The sequence below is a fragment of the Salmo salar genome, chromosome ssa12 (genome assembly GCF_905237065.1).
Source record: "Salmo salar chromosome ssa12, Ssal_v3.1, whole genome shotgun sequence".
Taxonomy (NCBI): Eukaryota; Metazoa; Chordata; class Actinopteri; order Salmoniformes; family Salmonidae; genus Salmo; species Salmo salar.
Genome location: NC_059453.1, coordinates 11,835,872 through 11,850,729, shown reverse-complemented (window position 1 = coordinate 11,850,729; position 14,858 = coordinate 11,835,872). Strand labels below are relative to the sequence as shown.

The 14,858-nt window shown below is 41.4% G+C and overlaps 1 protein-coding gene across 3 annotated transcripts in view; it reads left to right on the top strand.

Annotated features, from left to right (window-relative positions):
• LOC106600782 (myosin heavy chain, fast skeletal muscle) overlaps positions 1–14,858 on the top strand; it is a 184,144-nt gene that overhangs the window by 157,557 nt on the left and 11,729 nt on the right. For 2 of the 3 annotated variants that reach the window (XM_045690687.1, XM_045690686.1), the window contains exons 4-16: positions 4,585–4,731; positions 4,938–5,094; positions 6,068–6,095; positions 6,344–6,452; positions 6,609–6,701; positions 6,878–6,938; positions 7,113–7,211; positions 7,546–7,649; positions 8,021–8,159; positions 13,617–13,735; positions 13,904–14,053; positions 14,148–14,318; positions 14,547–14,850. In XM_045690687.1, the coding sequence (XP_045546643.1) occupies positions 4,585–4,731; positions 4,938–5,094; positions 6,068–6,095; positions 6,344–6,452; positions 6,609–6,701; positions 6,878–6,938; positions 7,113–7,211; positions 7,546–7,649; positions 8,021–8,159; positions 13,617–13,735; positions 13,904–14,053; positions 14,148–14,318; positions 14,547–14,850 (1,681 nt within the window). Of the gene's footprint in view, positions 1–3,398; positions 3,439–3,859; positions 3,905–4,020; positions 4,249–4,584; positions 4,732–4,937; positions 5,095–6,067; positions 6,096–6,343; positions 6,453–6,608; positions 6,702–6,877; positions 6,939–7,112; positions 7,212–7,545; positions 7,650–8,020; positions 8,160–13,616; positions 13,736–13,903; positions 14,054–14,147; positions 14,319–14,546; positions 14,851–14,858 lie in introns of those variants that run through there. The other variant, XM_045690684.1, reaches the window with a different exon arrangement.

Below are 14,858 nucleotides of genomic sequence, written 5' to 3'. Positions count from 1 at the left end.
TTAATTCTAACAGTTTTCTGTGTGCCATTTCAGACCAGAGGAAATCATTTGCCATATTTATTTTCTTACATTTATCCCTTTGCAGGGTATGTGTATGTTGCCCCGAGTGATGCTCAGTGGTCTCTCAGAAAATTCATGGCCAACAGAAAAGGTCATAAATAAAGGTCATCATTGAAGCCAGGTCAGCTGCTAAGCGATGAACTTCAAAGTGTAATAAAAGTTTGAGGCAGTTATATCGCTGTCAGCAATATGAGCGGATAAGATTATTGAAATACTGTACTGGTGTTATGTAAGTCATAAGAATCCTACTGGACCGTTTTAGCCAACTGAAATGTGAGACTAATAAAAGCGCCTCCAGGATCTTCAATAGGACATAGGTCGATGGGTAGTGAAACTTGGCGAATAAAAATATTTTATTTCACCTAATTTTAACATTCCGTTGTAAAGAGAACATGTTCAACTTAATAAAACACATGTTTTCCCATCAAAAGAAGTTCAACAAAAATAATACTATAGTAAGTGCCTCTACATTAAGTGCCAAATAAGGTAACAGGATGGATCGTAACAGGGTTGAGGTATTTATCTGAAATCAGCCATGAATCCCCTCGTGACAGGCTTGCTGTGTGCAACAGGGAAGGGCAATTGAATGAAAGCTTTACAAAACAAATGTAATTGTTAAAACATTTCTAGCCTGTATGTCTAAGGGTAACAGGGTTGTCGTGTTTCCACCACAAAGTGGGCAAAAAGGGTAGAACCAGCTCACCTGCTTTTACACCAAGATTTGACTAGTAGATGTCCAATGTCTGCATTGACAAAAATATTTTGAAATGAGAAGGATTCATCATATTAAAACAGGAGTTCAGATCACGTTGACCTTAAAATGAATCACTAATCACATGAAATAAATAATAATCTTCCAACATGTATTTGTCAAAGCAACAAAACAACTAACAATGATATAATGATTGGGGTTAAGGGGGTGTCACGTCCTGACCAGTGAAGGGGTTATTTGTTATTGTAGTTTGGTCAGGGCGTGGCAGGGGGTGTTTGTTTGATGTGTTTCGGGGTTATTTGGGTTATGTTCTATGTTAGTGTATTTCAATGTTTGTTCTAGTGTGTCTATTTCTACGTTGAAGTTTCTTGGGTTGACCTTCAATTGGAGGCAGCTGTTCCTCGTTGCCTCTAATTGAAGGTCCTATTTAGTAGGGGTGTTTTTTTTCCTGTGTTTTGTGGGTGTTTGTTTCCTGTTTTGTGTATGTTGCACCTGAAGGGACTGTTTTTGGTCGTTTTGTTGTTTGGTTGATTTTGAGTTAAATAAAAGTAAATATGAGCACTTTACACTCCGCGTCTTGGTCCCCATTAGACGACCCACGTTACAGGGGGTTAAAATCTTCCTAGAAGTCACAGAGGGTTCACAGAGGGACATTCCTAAATGCATGAATTTTGCCACTTGAGCAAGTCTGTATTTATATTAGAGATCAGAGCATTTCATTTACTATAACAGGCTTTTAAAATGCAATATTGGTGCACAATTTCTACTTAAAATGTCAAAGGGATGCTAAAGGGACTCATTTCGTGGAACGACTATCATACTGTTGATAAGCTACATGACCAAAAGTATGTGGACACCTGCTCGTTGAATATCTCATTCCAAAATCATAGGTATTAATATGGAGTTGGTCCCCCTTTGCTACTATAAAAGCCTCCACTCTTCTGGGAAGGCTTTCCACTACATGTTGGAACATTACTGTGGAGACTTGCTTTCATTCAGCCACAAGAGCATTAGTGAGGTTGGGCACTGATGTTGGGCGATTAGGCCTGGCTCGCAGTCGGCGTTCCAATTCATCCCAAAGGTGTTCGATGGAGTTGAGGTCAGGGCTCTGTGCAGACCAGTCAAGTTCTTCCACACCAATCTCGACAAACCATTTCTGTATGGGCCTCGCTTCGTGCATGGGGGCATTGTCATGCTGAAACAGGAAAGGGCCTTCCCCAAACTGTTGCCACAATGTTGAGAGCACAGAGTTGTCTAGAATATCATTGTATGCTGTATCGCTAAGATTTCTCTTCACTGGAACTTAGGGGCCTGGCCTCAACCATGAAAAAAGAGCCCCAGACCATTATTCCTACTCCACCAAACTTTACAGTTGGCACTACACATTCGGGCAGGTAGCTTTCCTCCAAACCCAGATTTGTCCGTCAGACTGCCAGATGGTGAAGCGCGATTCATCACTCCAGAGAATGTATTTCCACTGCTTCAGAGTTCAACGGCAGTGAGCTTTACACCAGTCCAGCTGACGCTTGGCATTGGGCATTGTGATCTTAGGCTTGTGTGTTGCTGCACGGCCATGGAAACCCATTTCATTAACCTTCAGACAAACAGTTATTGAGCTGACAAAGGCAGTTTGGAACTCGATAGTGAGTGTTGCAACCGAGGACAGACGATTTGTACGTGCTTCAGCTCTCGGCGGTCCCGTTCTGTGAGCTTGTGTGGCCTACCACTTCATGGCTGAGCAGTTGTCGCTCCTAGACGATTCCACTTCAAAATAACAGCACTTACCTGCAGCTCTAGCAGGGCACACATTTGATGAACTGACTTGTTGGAAAGGTGGCATCCTATGTCAGTGCCACATTGAAAGTCACTGAGCTCTTCAGTAAGGCCATTCTACTGCCAATGTTTGTCTATGGCTGTGTGCTTGAATTTATACACCTGTCAGCATTGAGTGTGGCTGAAATAGCCGAATCCAATCATTTGAAGGGGTGTTCACATACTTGTATGTATGTTTATATATAGTTTACCTAAACATTATATTTAACAGTTTTATGAGCTGTAAATAAAAGGCTAAATGTTTCCGTTCTAGCTTTTAAATCTTAATTTAATATGTTTCCACCAGGGTGATAAATCAAACTAAGCAAATCACGAGGTAACGGCCAACTCCGTCACAAGCATGAGGTGAGGAGACAGTTCAGATGTGTTTACAAGCTAAATAATATAAACAATAGGTGAACATATATATACAGTTGTTGATGAGGATTAATGTCACTAAAATGGAACTTAATAAGGTCATATTAGATTTAATTAAAACTATTTCATGGTGTTGGGGCAACATGGATTCCACTACAGTATTTCAGAGTCAGTGGTAGTAACATTGGAATCAATTAGATTAAACAAACGTTTGATATTGGTAATGAAATTTCTAATTAATGTTAATTCACTGAAATTCAATTCGGAGACAAACATTAAAAAGTAATGTAATGGGAGTGTGGTGCTCCTGGAAGTGGGAGGTGCTAGTGATACACAGAAATAAACACCTCTCTCATCCAACTCATTTCCTTTCCCAGAGTGGTCCATAATTAACTTTTGCCTGGTTGGCACTTCCAACCAGATATAAGGAGGCTGAGGCCCCAACATCCTTAAGTCAGATACCTTCTTCTTCTGTGGTAAGACCTCTACACCTCTTTAGATTTTTAAATGTGTCTCGTCCTTGCACTCAGCATCTGAGGCAGTAGCTAACTGCACTATTTGAATTGAGTTCTGTAAGATTTTACAATATTAAATCAAGTGGCATTAAAAAAAATGTTGTTTTTATTATGTGTTTTACTTCAAATCTGTAACTTTCATTTAAAGTAGAAAGTGTTGCTCCTGCACTTGAAAGGGTGTTCTAGAATGTAACTGGGTTTTCAGAGGTATTTATTTGAATTCCTAACAGAATGTGTTGATGTGTAGTAAAGGAAAGTTACCAGTTACACCTGTAGTTGAATTTGACATGTAATGATGGAGTTAAATGTTTTCTAGCCCTTTAGGGGATAAATGATAAGGCTTTAGACTTTCGTGTTTTCACAACACCCTAATGTGTCACAGGGTCCTCCAAGAAGTACACATTCATCTGTAGGAGGGGAAAAGAAGGTGAGACATAAAAAGTGATGCGAATATTTTTTGAGAGATACCGCTCACTTAACTCTGTTGAGTGGGGAGGAAGCACCACAGATTCAATCATGTTTCTTGTTTCATCTCTTTCCTAGTTATCCGTCACCATGAGTACGGACGCGGAGATGCAAGTCTACGGCAAGGCTGCCATATACCTCCGTAAATCTGAGAAGGAGAGGATGGAGGCACAAGCCATGCCCTTTGATTCAAAGAACTCCTGCTATGTGACAGACAAGGTGGAGCTGTACCTTAAGGGTTTAGTCACTGCCAGGGCCGACGGGAAGTGTACTGTAACAGTCACCAAACCTGATGGCACTAAGGAGGTAAGTCTGATCTGAAAAGTATTCAAGATCAAGTTTGTGCAATCACTCTAATTCTTGAAAAGTCAACTAAATGCAAAAACAAACTTCCAATGTTTTTTGTAAGCAGAATATAATCTTCAAAGACATCAATTTTATTGCTGCTATTTAAAAATTATATGGAATTTCTCATGTTGACTAGTCAAGAATCTCCAGTTATGTGTCAGTGGGTGATAACAAAGTAGTTGGATTAATGTGGATATGCATTTTTTAAGTGATTAAACTTGTATTTAATGAGCAAAACGCATTCAGTCATGTCTACTTTGATCTGCGTGTAATCTAGGTTTCTGACTCTTTCAGGAAGGAAAAGAGTTCAAAGATGCAGACATCTACGAGATGAACCCCCCTAAGTACGACAAGATTGAGGACATGGCCATGATGACCTACCTGAATGAAGCCTCTGTGTTGTATAACCTCAAAGAGCGTTATGCAGCATGGATGATCTATGTAAGAAACCTGCACATACAAACACACACACATGCATGAACATAATAAATGCGCACATACAGTACTAGACATAATTAAATGGTAGAAACCAAAACATATCAATACAGTAGACCCACATCAGTATACCAAAGTACACCCACATCCTCACATAAATCCAGGTAAAAATGATTTTGTTAATCCTTTAATTTAATTATGCTTTCATCCAGACCTACTCTGGGCTCTTCTGTGCCACGGTGAACCCCTACAAGTGGCTCCCAGTGTACGACGAAGAGGTTGTCAACGCCTACAGAGGGAAGAAGAGGGTGGAGGCTCCACCCCATATCTTCTCTGTCTCTGACAACGCCTTTCAATTCATGATGATTGGTACGAGCTCTCATGGATGGATGGATGGATGGATCAATCAATGAAATGTATTTATAAAGCCCTTTTTACATAAGCAGATGTCACAAAGTGCTTATACAGAAACCCAGCCTGAAACCCTAGACACCAAGCAATGCAGACCCTAAGAAAAAACCTAGAGAGGAACCATGCTCTGAGGTGTGCCAGTCCTCTTCTGGCTTGAGATTATAGGAGTACATGGCCATTAAGGCCATACAAAATGTTCAAACGTTCATAGATGACATGCAGGGTCAAATAATTATCACAGTGGCTGTAGAGTGTGCAATAGGTCAGCACCTCAGGAGTAAATGTCAGTTGGCTTTTCATAGCTGAGCATTCAGAGGTCGAGACAGCAGGTGTGGTAGAGAGAGAGAGATAGGGAGAGTCAAAAAACAGCAGGTAGCACGTCAGGTGAACATATCAGTGTTCCATAGCCGCAGGCAGAACAGTTGAAACTGGAGCAGCAGCACGACCAGGTGGACTGGGGACAGCCAGGAGTCATCAAGACAGGTAGTCCTGTGGCATGGTCCTAGGGCTCTGGTCCTCAGAGATAGAGATAGAGAGAATACTTAAGTTCATACAGGAACCCAGCTAAGACAGGAGAATTTCACCAGACTTAAAGGTCAAGACCGAGTCGGCGTCTCTCACACAGATAGACAATCCATAAATATGGAGCTCTATGGATGTCCATAACTGCATATAGATCTCACAGTCCAAAAGTGCTAATGAATGGATGGATGTTTGGATGGATGGATGGATGGATAGTTGGGTGTCAATTCAAATCAAATTCAAATATGCTTTAGAGTTCTCGTCTAGGTTAGAACAGTTTGCTGGAAATGTCTGATCTCAGTATCCATGAATGGAAAATGTTCCAAAATTAAATTCATGATTATACGAATGCAATAATGTACCCATAATGTTGCTTGACTATGATAAGCAATATGTTTTTTGGTTCCAGATAAGGAGAACCAGTCCGTCCTGATTACGTAAGTTGTTTACTAAAATGTCACTTGAGAAAGTATTTCTATTGTAATACGTTGGGTCACTTGGTGTGATGAAATACATGACATTATGAATGGATTATGACATTAGGCTATGTGTAATAAAGAGTCGATGAAAGGGAATATTTACTTATGTTAGAAAACAGGTATTTTTCTATGCTATTTTTTGGTGAAAGCCAATCTGACACTCGGACATGTAACTAAAACCCCTCTTTCTCTGTCATATAAACCAGTGGAGAATCCGGTGCAGGAAAGACTGTCAACACCAAGCGTGTCATCCAGTACTTTGCCACCATTGCAGTGTCTGGTGGCAAGAAGGAAGCAGACCCCAACAAAATGCAGGTAGGTTGTTATGTTTGCCTTTCAATCACATTTCAGTTTTGTTTTCTGAGCAAACTTCTTGTGAATCATGTGTCAAGAAAAGTGTTCAAGTCATAGAGAAAAACAAACTTTACCACTTTTCCCCTATTCTGAGCAACTTGTGTTTATCTCAATCAGGGGTCTCTTGAGGATCAGATCATTGCAGCTAACCCTCTGCTGGAGTCTTACGGTAATGCCAAGACAGTGAGGAACGACAACTCGTCTCGCTTTGTAAGTATAAAGGGCATACTGTGGAAGTTACCTTATATTGGAAAAAATGTATTTCAGTAGTTCCCTATTGTTATATCAATAGATGTCCAACAAACTGTAACATTTAAAGGGGTCTATCAAAGTAAAATGTTTGATTTATTTGGTGACCGATTTCTAACCCCCATGCTCTACTATAGGGTAAATTCATCAGGATTCACTTCCAAGCTGGTAAACTGGCTAAAGCTGACATTGAGACCTGTGAGTTGGTTTTGATTGTTTCTCAATGATTTCCTAAATTCACACAGATTATTTTTTTGGGGAGATCATTCAATTCACACAGATTCTTTTTTGGAGATCTTCACATCAAATTTGATTTCATCTTATGTTTTCTCTCTCTCTTTGTGTCACTCGCACTCTCTCTTTCACCCTCAGACCTGCTGGAGAAGTCCAGAGTGTCCTTCCAGCTTCCCGATGAGAGAGGCTACCACATCTTCTTCCAGATGATGACAGGCCACAAACCTGAGCTAGTTGGTACGACAAAGTAGAGGTTCAGAGGAACTCTTTCCCACCCCCATCTGTGTAACTTGTTACAAATATTCATAGTACACACTAATAATACTATTACAATGATTTCATCCAAGGTAACAAGGCATCTAGAAATTTGGAAGGTCTTTGGGAAATATCTGTAAAGTAATGCACTGTGATGCACTAGTCCACAAATCTCAGTCTCCTCTTTTGATGCTATTTATTATATACTACATGTATCATTGAGTCCATCTACTGAGTAAAGGAGGGAGAGATACTGTAAAGGTAGGACAGCAGAATTCTAAGATTTAACTGACAAGCTGTTCTCCGTTGTCCACAGAATTGGCGCTCCTCACCACCAACCCCTACGACTTCCCCATGTGCAGCCAGGGACAGATCACTGTGGCCAGCATCAATGACAATGAAGAGCTGGATGCCACAGATGTGAGTCAAACAAAGGGTTAACCAAACTATAGATATAGAATGGGTAGGACCACCATACACACTGAAAGTCTGTGAAATTCCAACTTGCTAGGAATTTTAATGTATTTTTTGTTTGATTCTAAATGCCTTGTGTTAGTTAAGCATGAACATAAAGGAACTTTTCATGCCTTCACACTTTGCCTTGAGGCACATACATGTAAGACATCCACAAGAGAGCGCCACTAAGTGCCCTGTGGAACTGTGTAAAACGACTTTTGTGTTGCCATCTACTAATGTGTTGGCCAAGAGTCAAATCTATCCATCCCATTCGTTCTGGAGTGAGCACAGAACTGTAGCGTAACGTCATTTTTGTACTTCTTCTTTATTGCCAGGAAGCCATTACAATCCTGGGCTTCACTAATGAGGAGAAGCTTGGAATATACAAGCTGACAGGAGCTGTAGTGCACCATGGCAACTTGAAATTCAAGCAGAAGCAACGTGAGGAGCAGGCCGAGCCAGACGGCACAGAGGGTGAGTCCCACTCATAGATATACAATATGTAGAGCATTAGTCCCATTCCCAGGCCCAAACATAGAAATAGAACACCTAAGACAGACAGTGCCACATGAAAGTGTAATGGAAATTCTCCACTAAGGATGTACACTCAATGTAAATGAATCCATCTTTATTAACAGTTAACTGGAGAGGTTCACAAACTCAATACAAGCTTGATGAAAACTTTGACAAGGACGTACCTTTTCAGTCCTTATATACTGCTACACAAACAAGTCATATCAGCATGATTTACCTTATTCATTATTAACGGTGGTTCCTGCATGTGACTGACCCATACCTCACGAGGCTTCTTCTCTCAAAGCTGAGACCTTGAAACTGAGATACTCCTCTTGGATCCCAGAGCAATGTTCTAGGCGTACTGCCAAATTGCTTATACAGTGATAGTGAGTACAATCACTCACTCGCATGAACCCAACAGAATTGGTAATAAGAAAAAACATTTTAAGAAAAAGCAGCATTAATCTGAAAACACACAAACATAAAATGTTCCATCACATTCCTCGTTTTATCACTTCCGTTAAAATTACTGTAACATGTTAAGGTGAGCATTAGATTATGGCTTAAACTAGCAAAGGAGGTTCTATCAAAATACTTCTATAAAAGTAAGTGAAATCAACACATAAAATGACACTTTATCCTTTCAAACCCTTCATTCTGGGTTATACTTTCGAACTAATAACTTATCCTTATTCCATAGGTCTAACACTTGTAAAACCATTGTAGTAGAATGGTTTAACTTAAGACCTTCCTTTCATACAGGTACATACATGCTTCATTACATAAGTTTATTTATAGAAACATCATAAGCGGCAGGGGAGAACTGGAGCTTTGGACTTTCTCTTCAACCTTCTGGTTCCTAAGAGACTTGAAAAGAAAAAGAAAAAAACGGGAATATGACCAGTGTTAGTAATAGCCTAGCCTGACTCTATACCTGATAACATGATGATTCCCACTCTCCCCTAGCCTGACTCTATACCTGATAACATGATGATTCCCACTCTCCCCTAGCCTGACTCTATACCTGATAACATGATGATTCCCACTCTCCTCTAGCCTGACTCTATACCTGATAACATGATGATTCCCACTCTCCCCTAGCCTGACTCTATAACTGATAACATGATGATTCCCACTCTCCCCTAGCCTGACTCTATACCTGATAACATGATGATTCCCACTCTGCCCCAGCCTGACTCTATACCTGATAACATGATGATTCCCACTCTCCTCTAGCCTGACTCTATACCTGATAACATGATGATTCCCACTCTCCCCTAGCCTGACTCTATACCTGATAACATGATGATTCCCACTCTCCCCTAGCCTGACTCTATACCTGATAACATGATGATTCCCACTCTCCCCTAGCCTGACTCTATACCTGATAACATGATGATTCCCACTCTCCCCTAGCCTGACTCTATACCTGATAACATGATGATTCCCACTCTCCCCTAGCCTGACTCTATACCTGATAACATGATGATTCCCACTCTCCCCTAGCCTGACTCTATACCTGATAACATGATGATTCCCACTCTCCCCTAGCCTGACTCTATACCTGATAACATGATGATTCCCACTCTCCCCTAGCCTGACTCTATACCTGATAACATGATGATTCCCACTCTCCCCTAGCCTGACTCTATACCTGATAACATGATGATTCCCACTCTCCCCTAGCCTGACTCTATACCTGATAACATGATGATTCCCACTCTCCCCTAGCCTGACTCTATACCTGATAACATGATGATTCCCACTCTCTCCCAAACCTGACTCTATACCTGATAACATGATGATTCCCACTCTCCTCTAGCCTGACTCTATACCTGATAACATGATGATTCCCACTCTCCCCTAGCCTGACTCTATACCTGATAACATGATGATTCCCACTCTCCCCTAGCCTGACTCTATACCTGATAACATGATGATTCCCACTCTCCCCTAGCCTGACTCTATACCTGATAACATGATGATTCCCACTCTCCCCTAGCCTGACTCTATACCTGATAACATGATGATTCCCACTCTCCCCTAGCCTGACTCTATACCTGATAACATGATGATTCCCACTCTCCCCTAGCCTGACTCTATACCTGATAACATGATGATTCCCACTCTCCCCTAGCCTGACTCTATACCTGATAACATGATGATTCCCACTCTCCCCTAGCCTGACTCTATACCTGATAACATGATGATTCCCACTCTCCCCTAGCCTGACTCTATACCTGATAACATGATGATTCCCACTCTCCCCTAGCCTGACTCTATACCTGATAACATGATGATTCCCACTCTCCCCTAGCCTGACTCTATACCTGATAACATGATGATTCCCACTCTCCCCTAGCCTGACTCTATACCTGATAACATGATGATTCCCACTCTCCACTAGCCTGACTCTATACCTGATAACATGATGATTCCCACTCTCCCCTAGCCTGACTCTATACCTGATAACATGATGATTCCCACTCTCCCCTAGCCTGACTCTATACCTGATAACATGATGATTCCCACTCTCCCCTAGCCTGACTCTATACCTGATAACATGATGATTCCCACTCTCCACTAGCCTGACTCTATACCTGATAACATGATGATTCCCACTCTCCCCTAGCCTGACTCTATACCTGATAACATGATGATTCCCACTCTCCTCTAGCCTGACTCTATACCTGATAACATGATGATTCCCACTCTCCCCTAGCCTGACTCTATACCTGATAACATGATGATTCCCACTCTCCCCTAGCCTGACTCTATACCTGATAACATGATGATTCCCACTCTCCCCTAGCCTGACTCTATACCTGATAACATGATGATTCCCACTCTCCCCTAGCCTGACTATACCTGATAATATGATGATTCCCACTCTCCCCTAGCCTGACTGACTCTATACCTGATAACATGATGATTCCCACTCTCCCCTAGCCTGACTCTATACCTGATAACATGATGATTCCCACTCTCCCCTAGCCTGACTCTATACCTGATAACATGATGATTCCCACTCTCCTCTAGCCTGACTCTATACCTGATAACATGATGATTCCCACTCTCCCCTAGCCTGACTGACTCTATACCTTTAGGATTGTGTTCTGCTGTGGTCCATAAAAAAAATGAAGGCTTTAAAAACACTGACTCATGCTTTCACCTAGGTTTCCTCATCAGCCAACAGGAGAGGTGTTCCCACATCATGTCATCCTCACTTCGCCTCTATTTTTCATGCTTATATGCAGTCAACAAGTATAATTATTATTTTCCCAAGTATAATTATTGTTTTCCCAAACAAGCCCTCTCCCCTTCTGAGTCTAGGATGAACAATGAATCTCTGTGGCTAGGCAGGTGGTGTCTCCCAGTCTTGATATCAGTCAGGAGAAGCCTTCAGATTAGGAAGTCCACATTCTTGCAGCCTACCTCAGTCCTTTGTTAATTACCCAGACTCATACACAAACAGTTATTTGAGAATAAGCAATTTATATAATAATATAAAACAGTGAAGCTACAAGACAGTTTTATACGGCAATAGTTCACAATCTATATAGTTAGCTCTACGATATGACTCCTATCTCACTCTTGTGGAAACACTCTGTCTCAGAGACAGGCCCCCTTTGTACTTTTCCTCCGGCCACAAATACAGTTGCACATAGATCATTCCATCTAACCCATAACACATGAATTACTGCTACTAGGCCACTTTAAGAAACATAATAAAACAAGGTCAAGTCAAATAATTAGTCCCTCATCTGGAACGGTGATCACTCACATGTTCCACACCACCTAGAATACATATTGCCTTGAACAGGGAAGATAGAGAATACATGTTTAATCATTTTCTCTCCTTCTCAGCTTCCCGAATCATTCTTTAAACTACTGATAAATGATCCCATGCTTCTTGAATCTCTGACTTTAATTTAAGACTCTCAACTTAGCACACATCGACACTGGCAGAATGTACATCTAAAGACAGGGGTGTGTACATGTACTACATGTCAACATATCTTTGTCCTTGACTTATACTGTCGCCAGTGGCATGTTAGTGACAGATCGGTATCTCAATGCATTTCTATTCTAAATTACTGAATAACATTTCACAGTGTGCAGACCCCCACAATCAACCTAATACCCCCAAATAAACCATTTTGGACAATCCTAATTCAATTACGGGTAACGGTTGACCACTCCTCCCTCCCAGCACTCATTCTTCTGGCGTCACTTCGTTTTCTTCTTAAGATAGCTTTGCAGTTCATCCTCACAATGGAACTCATGCCTGTCAATGTGGATGGCCCTTGATAATGTACCGATTTCAATATCCCCAAGCAGACGAAACACTCACCTGAGCCGCCGCCACCAACCTTTGTGGTCCATTCTGTCTTATCCGTTTTCTGGCCAGTGCACAAGCAGCATGAGATAAGTTTGGAGGCGTTGAGGGTCACACTGTTCTCGGCGGAATGATCCCTTCCATGCATCTAGGTACCATCTGTGGTCACCTTCGCCATAACCTCGAGAGAGGACAGACCAGAACAACAGTTTAGGCTATTTCTGATTACGGAAATCCAGAATAACTATTCACTGCATGACAAATTATTACATTCCCAATATTCTTAATTCAAATTTCAAGGAGAATCACAACTCTTCAAACCATTTCAAATGTCAAAGAGAATCACAACTGTTTGCAATTTGGCTTATACTCCCCTATCATATTGGCAACCTCATGGCAGAGTTACAGGGTCAGGGAGTCAGAGAACAGCAGACCCAATCTGGTGAGATGTGTATTGAAGCCAAACAACAACAGCAATACACTACTTACTAGAATGTACCAGCATTTACATATTATACTGAAATCTCACCCAGTGTCTCTAGCCTTTGAGTGATCAGGCCTCACCAGAAAGTCAGAGCAAAGGTCATTCAACACCATTATGTGAGTGTTCTTTCCCCTTTCAGAAGAACATGGGTTATCAGTTTCCTTCAACTAGGACATAGCTCTTTCCAGTAGGAAAACCCTCTCAATGACTACTGCTAACACACATGGATCACTCTCAAACAATGTTCTGCTTTTACTCCTATTGTAAGGTTGAGAAACATGCAAAACAACATGGTAACTTTCTCCTTATTGGAAGGCATTGTTTTCATTTTAGTCTAACAATGTTACTCTTAATAAAGAAGGATTCATTTACATTGAGTGTTCGTCTTTAGTGGAGAATTTACATTACAAAAGTCATGCAGGAGAGTTTTTGGAAACCAAATTCCCACCTCCAGAAATGATTTGAAATGATGAATATGGGAGAAAATCAAAACCTAACTCACAAAAAGGTTATCCAAACTATTTTGTCAGTGTGACATCAGAAACAAGTGATCTAGTGTCACTGAATCTGTTGTTGTTGGTTCTCTCTCCAGTGGCTGATAAAATCGCCTACCTGCTGGGCCTGAACTCAGCTGAGATGTTGAAAGCTCTGTGCTACCCAAGAGTGAAGGTCGGCAACGAGTATGTGACCAAGGGACAGACTGTGGCTCAGGTAAGACTGCAAAACACAGCATCTACCATTTTCTGAGCACCGTAATTATTTTGGGGACGAGTGTATTGCTTTTTTAAAATAGTGATGTTGTTTATCCCAAGGTCTTATCACCTTATCACCAGACACGGTCAATAGCTAATGTATTAATTTGAGGTATTATCATTGCAGGTTAATAACTCAGTCAGTGCTCTGGCCAAGTCCATCTATGAGAGGATGTTCTTGTGGATGGTCATCCGTATCAACGAGATGTTGGACACCAAGAATCCAAGGCAGTTCTATATCGGTGTGCTCGACATTGCCGGGTTTGAGATCTTTGATGTGAGTATGAGACCGGAACAAGACAATTAGTTGTGATTGAGATGGATTACAACCTTGTATGATGAAATGATCCCTTTTAAAACTCCATCAACAGTACAACAGCATGGAGCAGCTGTGCATCAACTTCACCAATGAGAAACTGCAACAGTTTTTCAACCACACCATGTTCGTCCTGGAGCAAGAGGAGTACAAGAAGGAGGGAATCGTCTGGGCCTTCATTGACTTCGGCATGGATTTGGCTGCCTGCATTGAGCTTATTGAGAAGGTAAGCTGTCTGTGAAGATTGTAATGGACCGCAAAAGCGAAGATCATAGGGAGTCCTGTGTGAGTTATTATCACAGTGGTACAATGTATCTGACTGTTGAGAACTCAATATGTTTCCTATTATGTACCCCAAAATGAATGTAATCCTCAAATAGAATGTTTACTAAAGGAATGATTGAGATCCTAAATGGAAATATCACTAATTTGATATACATCTATTTTCGTAAAGCCATTGGGCATCTTCTCCATCCTTGAAGAGGAGTGCATGTTCCCCAAGTCTTCAGACACTACCTTCAAGGACAAGCTGTACGCCCAGCATCTTGGCAAAACAAAGGCGTTTGAGAAGCCCAAGCCTGCCAAAGGCAAGGCAGAGGCCCACTTCTCCCTGGTGCATTACGCCGGTACTGTGGACTACAACATCACTGGGTGGCTGGAGAAGAACAAGGATCCCCTGAACGACTCAGTTTGTCAACTGTATGGGAAGTCCGGAGTCAAAATTTTGGCTGCCCTGTATCCCCCTCCCCCTCCTGAGGGTAAGACT